The sequence below is a fragment of the Salmo salar genome, chromosome ssa25, assembly GCF_905237065.1.
Source record: "Salmo salar chromosome ssa25, Ssal_v3.1, whole genome shotgun sequence".
NCBI classification, from domain to species: domain Eukaryota; kingdom Metazoa; phylum Chordata; class Actinopteri; order Salmoniformes; family Salmonidae; genus Salmo; species Salmo salar.
In genome coordinates, this window is record NC_059466.1 from 16141067 (window position 1) to 16157110 (window position 16044).

At 41.4% G+C, this 16044-nt stretch overlaps 1 protein-coding gene across 18 annotated transcripts in view; it reads right to left on the bottom strand.

Annotated features, from left to right (window-relative positions):
• The window catches only part of LOC106586265 (muscleblind-like protein 2a), a 35015-nt gene that overhangs the window by 4626 nt on the left and 14345 nt on the right, over positions 1-16044 (bottom strand). For 2 of the 18 annotated variants that reach the window (XM_014173366.2, XM_014173365.2), the window contains exons 3-10: positions 6689-6874; positions 6373-6597; positions 5951-6205; positions 2848-2901; positions 2311-2464; positions 1995-2030; positions 1419-1454; positions 411-505 (exon numbers count right to left, since the gene is read on the bottom strand). In XM_014173366.2, the coding sequence (XP_014028841.1) occupies positions 411-505; positions 1419-1454; positions 1995-2030; positions 2311-2464; positions 2848-2901; positions 5951-6205; positions 6373-6597; positions 6689-6874 (1041 nt within the window). The remainder of the gene's footprint in view (positions 1-410; positions 506-1418; positions 1455-1994; positions 2031-2310; positions 2465-2847; positions 2902-5950; positions 6206-6372; positions 6598-6688; positions 6875-16044) is intronic. The other 16 variants (XM_014173367.2, XM_014173370.2, XM_014173375.2 and 13 more) reach the window with 16 other exon arrangements.

Sequence of the window (16044 nt, forward strand, 5' to 3'; positions counted from 1 at the left end):
TTCAGTGGTCTTTCATTCATTCAGTTGATCTCTTTAGTCTGAGGTGCTAATTTAGGCTGCTTCAAATCAATATATTTAGTTTTCTTCCTTCCCTTGCTTGACAGAATTATAGTAACGCCTGAATTAAATTAGGAGCACTTGAAACTAAATAAAGCAAAAACATGCGAAAAACAATTAAGGAAATTATGCAACACAACACAACTACTATTTGCAGATGGGGGATCTCTAAATAAGTGCTTTCTGTCATTACTATATTTAATACCACATCTACAATAATGATAGTTAAGCTTGCTAATAAAGGCAACAGGCAGGAGAGAAATATGCTAGGATGACAACTGTCTCCTGCTGCCATGACGAGCACTTATTTAGAGCTCAGGGATTCATGAAAGAAAGCTTTAAAAGGAGCAAACCTGATTGGCTGGTGCTGTTGCTGCGTAGGGGACACTTGTGGCAGGAGTAGTTGCTGCAGAGACAGTAGCAGGCGTAGCACTGTACATCATGGGTACTTTTTCAGGAAGGGAACCATGGAAGCAATGAACAGGTAGGTGGAGCATTATGGTAACCATAGCAACGTTTTTTTTTTGTCTATATATATTTTTTTTGCATGGTGAATACAGTAAAACATTAGTAGCAAGCCATCATTAGGTTAGACCAGCAGATGGCATGCAATCACAGCGCAAAGCAAGAAAGCATTGGATAAATAATAGAGGAAAGCTGATTTAGTTTAGGAAATTTGTCCGATATTTGTCCGATTCCCAGAGAAGACTGTCATTTGATACTAAACGTGTCCAATTACGACATTCAAAAAGTATGTTTTACATACCCTACAGTATCTCATCGTTAGAATGGCATGTTCACTGCCGTGTTCAAAATAAGTAAATTATTTTATACAAATAAAGGAAACGTCATTTGATATATTTGATCTTTAGGAAAGACCAAAACACTTTAGATAACATCTCTGGGAAACTGATCAAATGTCCTAATCCACAGAGCAGCAAAGAACTATAAATATCAACCAGCAGTGATTTTAACTGATGTCTTGTGTTTTGAATATCTGTATTATTTACAACGGTGAGAATATCACTGCAGAGAACAAAGGACATTCAAAAAACGAAATGAAATCCAAAGTAGGCCAATGGGTGATGGTGAAGAGTATAAATTGAAGGCTTGAGCTTTGTCAGGGACATGGCTAACAGAAAAAAATGCCCGAAACGTATTATAAAATACACTTTCTCACATGTGATTTAAAACGTGCCGGTACCTAACATATATAAACCACCCTTACCCCCTGACCCAGAGACTGTTTATCCAAGGGCACATTGGAATAACAAGAATCTTTTAAATGAACAGCGAGAGCATTTCACCCATATTCTCCATTCATTACAGGTGATATCAGAAAAAAGAAGCAAGGGACCTACCAATGCCGGTAGCAGGAGACATGCAAAACACTGACCCTGTGTGATTATGCAGTGGAAAGTGAGTAGAGGACAATAAGGGAGGAAAAACAGGTTAGCTAGAGTTTTCAGCATGCTTTTACACATTCTAAACCAAATACGAGCAAGACATGAACCTCTCAATGGAAACCAAGTTTGCTTTTTTTTGCTTGGTGAGCACACACACCAACAAGCCCATGAGAAACGATGCGTCTTAGGGAGTGTAGTGCGTGGGTGTACGTGTAGACTGTGGATAGATTACTGTTTACCAAGGAGGGAGGCACATGCTGAATAAAATAGCTCCAATCGACTGACATGGGCATCAGTGCTAGGGCAACCAGGCAGTACAGTAGTTAACTCAGCAGTGAGACAAAGCATCTAACAAGAGTGCATAGTGGCTGTTACTGTTTGATTATGGCTGTCAGAGGAAGGCCATGTTGAGAGAAAGAGCTAATGGTATAATAATCCAGTGTCCTACTTAGCCATGTACTGAATCACAGCAATGTAGGCCAATGGCCTGAATTTAATAGATTTGATTAAAGCAGATCTCCTTCAACTAACCTGGATGATGTAATCTGGAAGCACTGATATATCTGCCTGCCAGGACATTGAACTATTAAGTATGTGACAGTGGCATTAAATGTGCATCATTTAAAAAAATGAACAGCTCAGATTATAAGGTGCTGCATTAAATCATCACAGGTAGCTAGCTACATTGGACCATGAGGAAAGCACAGAAAAACAAGGAAAGACACCTGACTGACAATATGCTACTTTTTAGACTACATGATAAATGCCCAACCAAACATTAGCAGGGAGGGAATTATAAAGGACAAGTCATATAGGGGCAGTTGGCCCACTCAGAGCTGGGCTGTACCTGCGGGATAGAACGCAGACGTCTGCTGGAGCTGTGCATTGGCCAGAGCCTGCTGGTAGTGCAACATACTGGGGTTGAAGAAGGAGCTGGCCCCGTTGCTCTTCTCCAGTGCTTGTCTCTTTGGTAGGGGCTGCAGGCAGCCATGGGGGAACGCCTGCCGAGTACAAACAACACGTTAACACAACCAAAACACTTATCAGTAGTTCTATTATAAACATCCACTGGCTATGAGCTTTATATGTAGATTATAGTACAATCATTGCCAAACAGTAGAGCAAAACTGTATACAACTACTACATGACAAAATAAAGGTATTTATGATGGAATTAGTGAATGGCTAAAACTTCATACTGTTAATTTAAACACATTTTAAATACCTATTCAATTACTGAAAGATAACTGATGGTGAAGGATTTTGTACACATACTAGATGAGTCTTAAGAGGTTGTAAAAACAAAAATGCCAAATTAAATTATGTGAGTTGCTACAGTACAATTAATAGCTACATGCAAAGCAAAAGGTGAAAGGTCAAAGTACCAGGTCTACAGTTGCCTCGAGGGGTCGCTTCATTGCTTTGGCAGTCGACTGAGTCTTTTAATAGCAGGCAGCGAGCACATGATGGCAGTGGGCCAATGGGATTCAAGCGTATTAACATACAGGTAACAGCAAGCAGAGGTGCGTCATGGGGACAGCATTGCATTGTGGATAGGTGAGAAGGAGAAAACAAAACAAAATAATCGGAATGCAGTTTACCACCACATACAAAACAATAGGCATGCACAATAAACAAAATTAACTGATTCAAGGAAATATACGACTGACTCCTGAATTAGTATGTAAGCGTCTACTATACTCTTTAATAGCTTAATCTAATAGGATTTACAATTACAACAATACTGTGCAACAACATTGGGACTAAGGTTATTTGCTATGTAGAAAACACAACAGTAGTTAATCAATAGTTGTTCATCATTATCAATACATTATCAATTTGAATATACAGTGTGGACTACTAAATAAATGTTGTAATAATGCATTCATTGACCTACAATTGCTTTAAAGGACCAGAATTGTACATGACACACGTCAATATGAAATGGAGACAGAAGGTAACGCTAACGGGCATTAGCTAGGCTACTGTGAGAGGTCATCCTTGGGAAATGTATCTCTACCTAGAGCTAGGCGTGATTCATGTCATCTTGTGTGTTTTAATGACATACTAAATAGGGAGCAGAGAGAGAATGTTATAACCACTGCATTGATGATAACCTATACACAGAATGTGGAGCTCTGTTTATTATGATATTAGGCTTCGAATTTGCCATTTTTGTTCAATTTCTTGGCACATTTGTCACAAGAACACATTGGTCGTTCATTTTCCTGTTCAAAGTATCCCTTCACTACACTACAAAATCCCTCAGCATTAGAGACGTATCAAGGTCCTAAAGTATTTACCAACTCTGTAGTAATACTATCACTGTAAAACCATGCAAAAAATGACCACAAAACTGATGATAGAAATACATGGAGGAATGGAAAGTAGCAGAGCTAGGGTGGAAGATACAGCACATTCTAAGAAAGGCCATGCATGTTGTTGTTTTTTAAGTGCAAAAATAAAAGTTGAAATGTACCATTACGGGAATTGCGTACATTTGATTAGAGTAATGTTAAATGTTGAATCAGCTGTCCGAAGGTTGCTGGTGAATCTATGGATGTTTTTCTTAACCCATAGTAATTAGCAGATCCGGCTTTATTCTTAGACTTGTTGGAAGTTTAAGATAAAGGCAAAACCAACAGTAGGCAATAGATGGCAATGAAACAAGACAGTAGCTATAGAAACAGGGTTAACTTTGCAGTAGCTGGCAATTTGAACATAGATTTTCAAAAAGCATGGGAAGCAAAAGGAGAGGGCCAAAGCGAATCTTTAGTTAAACAGCTAGCTAGGTAAAGGTTAGCGTCACATGTCACATAAGGAGATATACAGTGGGGTCCGAAATGATTGACACCCTTGATAAAGATGAGCAAAAATGACTATAAAATAAATCATTCAAATACTGAGGTACATTGTATGCAAAAAAAAAGTGTAGACATTCTATTGTTTTATACTAATGCTCAGAAAAATGTATTTAGTTTAACAAGTAATACATTTTTTCTCAAAAAGGTAGGGGTAAAAATGATTGACACCCCTGTTTTCAGTACCATTCAAAACCTCACCTTGCGAGGGTAATGACACTGAGCCTTTTTCAAAAAATGTTTTATGAGTTGGAGAACATATGGTAGGGATCTTAGACCATTCCTCCATAGAGAAATCTTACAGATCATTGATGTCCTTTGTCTGAGCGTATGGACTGCCCTCCTGTTTCAAGTTCGGAGACTGAGATGGTCATTGCAAAATGTTCATTTTGTGGTCAATTAACAACTTCTTTGTGGATTTGAATGTGTGCTTGGGGTTATTGTCTTACTGTAAGATCTACTTGCGGCCAAGTTTCAGCCTCCTGGCAGAGGCAACCAGATTTTTGGCAAAAATATCCTGGTACTCGGTAAAGTTTATGATGCCGATGACCTTAACAAGGGCCCCAGGACCAGTGGAAGCCCCATAACATCAAAGATCCACCACCATATTTTACAGTAGGTATGGGGCTATTTTCTGCTGATGTATTCTCACTTCGACGCCTAACCCACCACTGGTGTGCGTGGCCACAATTGTAGCAAATGTAAACGCCTGGAGTTTGCTAAATGACATTGACACTTGGATTGGAACCGGTGCTTTGGTCAGATGACATGAACATGGAGCTCTTTGGCCACGCACACCAGCAAACCAATAACCCCAAGCACACATGAAAATCCACAAAGAAATGGTTAATTGGCCACAAAATCCACATTTCTACAGTCTCCGGACTTGAACCCTATTGAAAACCTGCGGTGCAGTCCATAAGCGCAGACAAATGATATCAAGGATCTGGAAGGATTCTGTAAGAAGGAATGGTCTAAGATCCCTCCCGATGTGTTTTCTAAAACACTTTAGAAAAAGGCTCAGTGCCGTTATCCTCGCAAGGTGAGGTATTGAAAGAAATTGCAAACAGGGTTGTCAATAATTTTGACCCCTACCTTTTTGAGAAAACAAATTATTACTTGTTAAACAAAATATCTTTATCTGAGCAATTGTATTAGTATAAAATAATATAATTTCCCGATATTTTTAGCATAGAATATAGCTCAGTATTTGAATGATTTTTGCTCATCTTTATTAAGGGTGTCAATTATTTCGGACCCCATTGTACGCAAATGAATGGTTATGCTATGTGAAAGTTTAAAGGCAACTTGAGGGCTACTGCATACTGGGCAACTGTCATTTTGAGTCTTAAGAGCGTATATTAGATGTAACAGTCTTTAATGTTTAATGAAGCTACTTAATACATAAAAAATAAAGCGGTGCTCCACATTCTATGATGTTGGTTAATCAATCAACTCAGGGTAATGGAATAGGATTAAGATAGTAAGCCTACTGCTGTGAATGTAGAATACATTGTATTGAAAATAAATAGGACAAGTTGCCCTTAATTAAGAAGTACAGTAGCTATACTAGCCAAAAGTGTGTGTTCTAAGCTGCTGTCCACGCGTCTGGGGGGAAGCATCTTACCATGGCTGCAGCTGCTGCCTGGGCTGCCACAGCCGATTGGTTGACCTGGTGTTGAGAGGCTTTGATTTTGGCCTGTAAGTGAGCAGGGGGGTGGAAGTACTTGCACTTCTCCCTGGAGCAGCGCGACTTGATGTAGTCCATGCAGACGGTGACTGTGTTGTCGCTGGTGTCGATCATGGGGCTGTCGCTGGGGTGGGCGAAGCGGCAGTCAGTCTCGCCTCGCGCACAGTTCCCCCGCTGGAACTCGCGACACACCTACAGCACGACAACCACACAGGGAGGGAGGTTGAGGACGGTAGAGCACCCTGGCAATGGACCCTGTTTGACACACTCAACAGGCATTCCATAACGAATGTATATGTACAGCATATATCAGACAATAATACGTCCTTGTTCTTGTCTGTGTGAAGGTGACTCGATACCTCCAGTTTGTCGGTGCGCAGCAGCTTCTGTGAGGGGGAAGAGGAGGACGAGTTGGAGCTCTGGACTGTGACACCGGGGCTTCCAGGGACCATCACTGGGGTACTGGGGAGCATCTCGGTGGGCATCAGGCTCATCCCGTGGCTCATAGAGGTCATGGGTGTAAGATATGGAGAGTAGCTGAGACCAGGGCTCGTACCAAGCCCCTGGTTCATATTGAATGTAGGCTGTGAAATAGAAGGGACAACAGTCAGTAAAAACACTACTACACACCTGAAATGAAGGATCTGAGTTTTGTGTATAATAAACTGTACTTACTACTGAATATGAGTAACTTACTACAGGCTGCATGCTCGTGCCTGGGATCATGAAGTGCATCTGCTGGGCTAGCATGGCTGCTGCCGTCTTCTGCTGGATGAGGTTGTTGCGTCCGTTAATCTCTAGCTGGGTTTTTAAATGCGAAGGTGGATGAAGGTACTTACAGTTTTCTCTTGAACATCGACCCTAGAGTAAGAACACACAAAAAAAAGACAACTATTAGATCAAGAAAAATTCCCTGAACCTTTTACTGCAGTGGGCTAAATCAGGGTCACAGAGTGTTTCTTGGTAGTCTTAAACAAGTCTACTTTGAAACAAAAGTATATACCTCACACACATGTTTATGGACTTAAAAAAAGAAGACACCTGTACCATGTCAGATATAGAGTTGAAATGTATTATTTTTTGAGTTTGCATCCCAATATTACACTTTATATACATCACAAAAGGCTGAAATATAACAAAACCGTTTGACATAGAAATACCAGATTTTCAGCTTTAAAGAAATCTTTATTAATTATGAAATTATGAAAAATATGAATAACATTCCCCCCATGAGGCCACTAGGTCATTTGACCGCAGGAATGGGCTACCCTAAGCCTAACATAAGTATGCACAGGTTTATTCCATTACAAATATGTAGGCCTATTCTTCATAAATGAAGCATTAATACTGGACAGGGTCACTAGAATTCATTGACAAGCAAGGAAAGCATCAAGGACATCCAGTACAAAATGACACAAAAGACCACTGCTGGAACATGGCCTTCATGAATGTTTCTTCTCGAGGTTCAACAATTTCCATGTCCTGACCGTGCATTACCCCACTCCTCTCAGACCAAGACCATTCAGCTCACAGGACAGGACACCGCAATAACAGGGGAACACAATCATGGTGACATGAATCACGCCTTCACACTCAATATCTTTTTCTGTGGGGACAGGTAGTGAGGTCGTTTTGATCATGCTATTGTTATGGCACAGAGGCAGTACGATTGACAGAGAGGAGAACATTGTTCCCTATGACAAAAGCACACAGGGGATGGATGTCCGCAGAGTAATGGAACAGAAAACTGTTTGAAACACGTTGTTGTCAGAAGTACTTCATAAGTGCTTCTATGATCAGGAGGTAATCCACAGACACACTATGAGTCATTTATGAGAATAATAACGGACAGAGTTGATAGATAGGCCAAAACGTTTAATTTAGCAGGAAATCAGTAGCCTACAGCCTACACATACTGATCAAGTAAGCCTAGTAGTAGGCTCGTGTTCAATAGGCAAATTTTACATAATGAAGGATGGTTGTGTAGGATGATGAATAGAGGACAAGAAAGCTAGCTGTGACCCACTGCACTATTGCTAACTAGCCGTAGGCTTTAAACCTACCAGCTAAAAGAGGCTTACGGGAAAAGCTGAATGGCCAGAAAATGTCTCTGAGCTTGCCAACGTAGGGAATCTCTTCACACTGACATCCCATCCTCTTTGTTATGGAACAGTAGAATCCAAAGTCCATTCACAACAATTTAGATGTCAGCCTGATAGCGTCCTCTACTCCGCACTGCTCACTTGACCCGGCAGTGATTTTTAGCCTGACCTCAAACCCATTGCAAAATCTTTTCTTCACACAAGTAGAGTAGCTCACTTCTGAGTAGCAGGGACTTGAAATAGACAGCCATCTGAACTTGAATTACACTAAAGAATCTTTTGCTGGCAAATCATTAAAGCAGTGATATCACTGTCAGTCAAAAGAGTGAATTAATGAGAGATTAGCTGTCTATGTCCTACATATTCAAATGAGGAAATCCTTCAATAATTCATGTCAATGGAACTAATTTCATAAACAGATTAGAGCTACTGAACTCATTTGTGACTCTCCCCGGAGATTTATATCAATTATTACCAGGGAACGCCTACATGGACTGCCACATAAGGAATGACAAACCCTTTTGGAAAGTTGCCAGATATCAAAGTTAGGGTTTGGATCAGGGTTAAAGTCGAGCTATTGCGTAATGCAATTTGGCCTGACCTCATTGCCTACCAGTCCTGATCGATTATGGCTCCCAGACGAGATCATTCGAATAACAACATTTAGCTAAAGTAAAACACAGCATAGTCTACTGCAAACTCTGTATTTCCTGTGCTAACTGAGTCATGCTGCTTATTCAATGAATGGGAAGCAGACAGTGCTTTTGTCAGCTTTCGCTGTGGACACACACACACACACACACACACACACACACACACACACACACACACACACACACACACACACACACACACACACACACACACACACACACACACACACACACACACACAGACTTCCATTATATCAATGGAAGTCTATTCCACATTAATGAGACACAGATGAACTGTTTATTCAGCCAACAAAAGAGCTAAAACACAGTTCTGTGTTCTTCATTAACAAAGGTTCCAAGTCCTTTAGGGATGCATGAGTTCAAATTGGCTTTCTTACCCAGGCCCCTCATCTACGTGTCTTCCATTCATGGCAAATGAGAGGGTCTGAATTATTTAGAGATGTGAAGAGCATACATGCAGCTGTGACAAACAACACAGGCTCCCTGTTCACCGCTCACAAAACACAGCCATGCATCTAGTCTCTGAAGAAGAGATAATGTCATCAGTTTGACAAATAGGCTTTTTCAATCTTCCTCCTTGACACCCACAGCATCTTCGATAGATACTTTTGAACAATCAGTATGAACTGAGTAGGCAGGTACACTTAAGGAGATCTGTGGAACTACTACCATTAGCCCACTTCCTTCCCCTTGAAGGTAGATACAGTAATAGCCTTTATTCCTAGGTGCACAACTCAAAAAGAGCTTTAGTCTGTACTCTGGCCTGTCCCAGATAGCTCATGTTATCTATCAACTTAAGGCTCTATTTAAGCCACTATATCCTGATACCCCAGCCTCGTACTCATTTCTTTCTGCTGGCTGCTATAAGGTTCTGGTCGCCCCAGACATCCTGGAGTCTGATGCCAGGCCAGGAAGCTGGCAAAGTGGTAACAATTGCTTTCTGACAAGAGAGCAGAACCCACACACTGGTCTCTTATCTGCGCTTAAAGGAGCGTAATATCCTTCTCAGGTGTGAGAGGATGATAGTGGTTCCTTGGCCGGAATTGGAGACCGCCAGACATCAGAATGGTCTAAGGTTTACAGAGAGCTGCAGGTAGCCTAGCTTGAAGTGTCTGGTTTAAGTCTCGAATCACAGGTTAGGCTATTTCAGAGGCTATTTCACGTGACAACATTTAACGACAGTAACCTATATGAAGACTAGAAATGATCCCAACAAAATAGTGAGACATAGAAATGGGATCTACACTTGTACTCTTTGTGCAATTCACAATCAGCAGTTAGAATGTTCCATGGCTCTATAGAGTAATGGGCTGATTCATTAGCGTAGCACTTAAATGAAGGAGAACGCTTTGTGTCGGTGTAACGTTCCGTTTCGAACGCAGCCAGAGGAGGTGTGAATACTGCAGCAGGATAAAAGGATCATTGTTCAGTGAGTGTTAAATGCCTCATGGGAATGGTTGTGGTGGGAGAGCTGCATTTTGTCCTCCAAGCATTTGGATTCGTTTGGTTGAGAGCTCATCGATGTGTCAGGTAGCCTAAGTTGACACAATGAGAAACAATAATGGGAAATCCTCCACTGGCTCCATAAGTTCATAAGTTCACTTTCCTGGAGCTGATCGGATTTATATTTGCCTCTCTATTTAATAAAAGGCAACATTTGGGACAACATTTCAAAGTCAACATGTAGGCCTATTTAGAATGGTCTGTGCTTCACTTTGACATTCTCTCTCACACGGCTACTCCTTGTCAATAAACACACAGCCCCAGACCATTCATTGTTTACTTACCTCCTATTCCCCGGGGTAATTAAGTAGCCTGTTTGTGTCTCCTCTAATAATCCTACAGATGGGCTATAACAAAAACTGCTGAGAAACTAGAAATTAATATGCTAATATACATAGCTGAGCTGTTGTCTCTTAAGCCTGGCTTTCCATTGCAGCGAGAGTGCTAATTCCAAACACACACACACACACACACACACACACACACACACACACACACACACACACACACACACACACACACACACACACACACACACACACACACACACACACACACACACACACACACACACACACACCCCTTTCCCTCCTCCTGTTTTTCTGCTCTCCCACATCATATCATCTGCTGTGAGCTCCTGCAGCTAGGCCACACGCTCACCCACCCAGCTCTCACACTAACCCAATACTGCACAGCCCACAGCCTAACCCACATCAGGGGGGGGCAAAGGCCCACAGCGCACTGTGTGCCACTTCAGCAAACATCAACAGCAACCTACACCACCAACTGCCATACACCGTAATGTAAAAGAGCACGAGAGACTCTTGCTGCTTCACTGAATCTGATCTTGAGCTGCAGAGCAGCTTCCTAACAGCTATTCTCTGGCTGCTATAGCCCTGCTCAGCTCCAGCTCTCTCTCCAGGTGGTAGTGGTGAGGGCTTTGATGTCATGAACAGGATGCTGGATGAGCCTGGAATGTGAAAACCGTGTGAGTGTAGCACCTGAACCAACAATCACCAACTGCTAATACTCGCATGCATGAAGGACTCTGCACTCTTAAAAACCCCAAAGGGTTCTGCGGCTGTCCCCACAGGAGAACCCTTGGAAGAACCCCTTTTGGTTCCATGTAGAATCCTTTGCACATAGGGTTCAACATGGAACCGAAAAGAGTTCTAGCTGGAACCAAAAAGGGTTCTCCTATGGGGACAGCCGCAGAACCCATTTGGAACCCTTGTTTCTAAGAGAGAAGGCCTACAATGGCTATCCGCTAATGTGCTCTTTAGATTCTCTGATATCATGGCTTTGTCTGGTAGGCTACATAGGAAGTAGGTAGAATAAAAACACAACATGCTGGCTTGTGAAGTCTAAATATGGTTCCAACTCCTCACTAATCAGCCTGATGTTTAACTCATTATTTACACTTGAACTTAGGATACGTCCATTCTCATTGTGGTTTAATGTAATGAAAGGTCTGGTATAATTTTCAGCTTTTCTGAAGAAGGCATATTGATCCTCTGAGTGCCTAAAACGAACATCTTACCATAAACTATTTTACACACACAGAGTGGAGAGTGGAATAGGCACAACGTTATCCAAGATCCATTTACAAGTGTGTGTGCCGTATTCCTTTCCAAGAAATGCTTTAATTGACGCGAATAATATTGACGTGAATATACATTATTCAGGTTAAGAGGAAATGTTGAATCAATAATCAGTGCTTAGGCTAGTATGGAGTATAAATAACCAATGATAATGACGTTAGCAGCACAGAAAGGTCTTTGGGAGACGCATGCAAATGGTAAGCATACCATACTAGGCTATAGATTTATGTAAATTGAGTGAGTATAGGGAACAGAGGAGGTACTGTCGATGTCTGGGGGAATTCTGGGTCTGAAGCCATTAGGCTTAATACTCTAGTGTTTTCATCTGTACAATGCATGGCCTTTCATGGCATTTAGCTTTTCTGCTCATGTATTTCCTGGTCCTCAACACACTAAAAGGGAGCACATGGTCTTATGGGGCACGGCAGGCTCAGCTGCTGTTTAAACACTAACAAGACTGCCGTGAATGAGGGAGGAATACAGGAAATCAGAAATAATGACCCTGGGTGATGAACAGGAGCCTCAATTCGCTTTACTTCTGAAAGGAAGGTGGAGCCGGTGCTGACTGCTGAGGGAACGGGGTGAATAGGGGTGAGGGCGTGATATAGTAGCCCCCCCTCATCAGAAGAAAGGAGTGTAGAGATCTCATGTACTGTAGCTCTGATCTCTTCATGAGGTGTAGAGTACTTCTCTCAGTCCGTCTTTGGTTATGTTACTTTCACCTGGTGGGTTGGTGTGACAGCCTTGTTCCTACTGTGAAATGTTAAGCATTGGTGGAGTTCCATTCCCTTTCACACGTGGACTCTGTCGACCCCTGGTCCACCCCTCTGTTGGCCTTGGCTCTAGCCCTCAATGTACAGCTGTTCTAGAAGAATGGCAATGGTGGAGGCCTTCTTAATACAAGAGGGCAGTGCTGGATTTACAGGGGTAGAAACAACTTTAAAAAGTTCTACCACTGTTTAGAAATAATTCCAGCTCTATTAACAGAATAGGATTTACACCGGCTTTAGAGAATTTCATTTCAAAACGATGCATTATTCATGTTTCACCCACCTAATGCCAAAGTCACCCTTAATATGAGGCAGATGTTCAGTGATCAATTTACATAATATAATATTAATATGTCATATCACACATTGTCTCAGGTTACATTGTGAGAGGAGAATAAATAGCGGCCTTCAACGTTAGGCTATTTGGAGGAGATATCACAGAATAACGAGAGAAGATTTTATGTTTTCCATTGGAGTAGCCTAAACCCTCCACATCTAAAACAGGAAACACAATACATGATCTACCGGCCAATAAAAGTACAAGCTCACGAAACAGAGTGGCCATTTTTGTGATGTACTGTATCTGGTGGCAGCTCGGTTTATAAATCTTTGTTAGCACGGCAGCAGACATGGAGCGGATAAATTAGACTAATCCCAGTATAACAGCATGTGCTGTGCTATGCTGGCCACCCCACCCACACACTGAATGTTAAACACCACGCAATAAACAAAACAGCCCGAAATGCTGGGGAGTGGCCTGAGCACAAAAGACACAATTCATATTTGCTCCTCAGTACAGTTTGGGATACAGGTTAAGGGGATTAAAAGTGATTCTGAGGACAGTGCGTGTATTGTCTTTTTGACATGTTATAAGCCTATAAGCTTTTGTCCCGTACCCAGAAGCAGAATAAACATTTGTATTGCTCACCACACTTCACCATTCTGGTGTCAGCCTTGTTTAACCACCTGAAACATGAAGTCTTCAAGTCTCATTTCCCCCCAAATGTGTCAGGAGGGAATTAGGACTAGATTCAGTTTCACACTCTGAGCTATGTTGACAGCCATTCAATAGGCATGGAATGCATGTTCCATTAATATTCCTGCTACTGCTTTCAATACCTCTCAGGGATGTCAGCTAGGGCTGGGCGATATGGCCAAAAAATACTATTTCCAGTTTTTGAAATTCATGGTCTAATTACGATATATAATGTTTTCTCTAAATAAGCTTTATTGTACAATTAAAGGTAAAATACACTGCATGTAAAACAATCAGCAATAATGTAATGAATTTAGAGCTTGTGAAATTATACCTAGGGAAAATATAGCCTTCCACAATGATAAGACCCACTAATATTTTAATTATTTCATCAAAATAGTTTAACCTGCTTAAAAAAATAAAAAAAAATCACTGATCTGGATTTTAAGTTAGTCTATGAAAATGCCCTTTTTGATACAAATTTAACCAGAACCACGCATAATGCACTTTCACTAATAATGACTAACTTCTTGTAGCAGGCATTTTAGAAAATGAGCACAGGTCTCATAAACAATCTCTCAAATTTGGCTTGGTTTGGCACCTAAAACACCTAAAACAATCTCTCAAATTTGGCTTAGCACCTAAAACCCTCACAAACCTTTACAGATGCACAATCGAGAGCATCTTGTCAGGCTGTATCACCGCCTGGTACGGCAACTGCACTGCCCACAACCACAACCACAGGGCTCTCCAGAGGGTGGTGCGGTCTGCCCAACACATCACCGGAGGCAAACTACCTGCCCTCCAGGACAGCTACAGCACCCAATGTCACAGGAAGGACAAAAAGATCATCAAGGACAACAACCACACGAGCCACTGCCTGTTTACCCCGCTATCATCCAGAAGGCGAGGTCAGTATAGGTGAAATGAAAGCTGGGACCGAGAGACTGAAAAACAGCTTCTATCTCAAGGCCATCAGACTGTTAAATAGCCATCACAATCACATTAGAGGCTGCTGCCTATATACATAGACTTGAAATCACTGGCCACTTTAACCTGTTAGGGCTAGGGGGCAGTATTGACACAGCCGGATAAAAAAAACTTACCCGATTTAATCTGGTTACTACTCCTGCCCAGTAACTAGAATATGCATATAATTATATTGCTTTGGATAGAAAACACCCTAACGTTTCTAAAACTGTTTGAATGGTGTCTGTGAGTATAACAGAACTCAAATGGCAGGCCAAAACCTGAGAAGATTCCAAGCAGGAAGTGGCCTGTCTGACAAGGTGTGTTTTATCTTGGCTCTTTTTATTGAAGACTGAGGATCTTAGCAATAACGTGACACTTCCTACGGCTCCCATAGGCTCTCAGAGCCCGGGAAAAAGCTGAAGGATATCGAGGCAGGCTCTGGCTGAAACACTTTATCGCTTTTGGCAAGTGGCCGCTCAGAGTACTATGGGCTTAGGCGCGTGCCCGAGTCGACCAAATGCTTTCTTTTCTTTTGTCTGTTTACCTAAACGCAGATTCCCGGTCGGAATATTATCGCTTTTTTATGAGAAAAATGGCATAAAAATAGATTTTAAACAGCGGTTGACATGCTTCGAAGTACGGTAATGGAATATTTAGAAATCTTTTGTTACGAATTGCGCCATGATCGTAACCCTTATTTACCCTTTCGGATAGTGTCTTGAACGCACGAACAAAACGCCGCTGTTTGGATATAACGATGGATTATTTTGGACCAAACCAACATTTGTTATTGAAGTAGAAGTCCTGGGAGTGCATTCTGACGAAGACAGCAAAGGTAATAACATTTTTCTTATAGTAAATCTGACTTTGATGAGTGCTAAACTTGCTGGGTGTCTAAATAGCTAGCCCTGTGATGCCGGGCTATCTACTGAGAATATTGCAAAATGTGCTTTCACCGAAAAGCTATTTTAAAATCGGACATATCGAGTGCATAGAGGAGTTCTGTATCTATAATTCTTAAAATAATTGTTATGCTTTTTGTGAACGTTTATCGTGAGTAATTTAGTAAATTCACCGGCAGTGTTCGGTCGGAATGCTAGTCACATGCTATTGTAAAAAGCTGGTTTTTGATATAAATATGAACTTGATTGAACAAAACATGCATGTATTGTATAACATAATGTCCTAGGGTTGTCATCTGATGAAGATCATCAAAGGTTAGTGCTACATTTAGCTGTGGTTTGGGTTTATGTGACATTATATGCTAGCTTGAAAAATGGGTGTCTGATTATTTCTGGCTGGGTACTCTGCTGACATAATCTAATGTTTTGCTTTCGTTGTAAATCCTTTTTGAAATCGGACAGTGTGGTTAGATTAACGAGAGTCTTATCTTTAAAATCGTGTAAAATAGTCATATGTTTGAAAAATTTAAG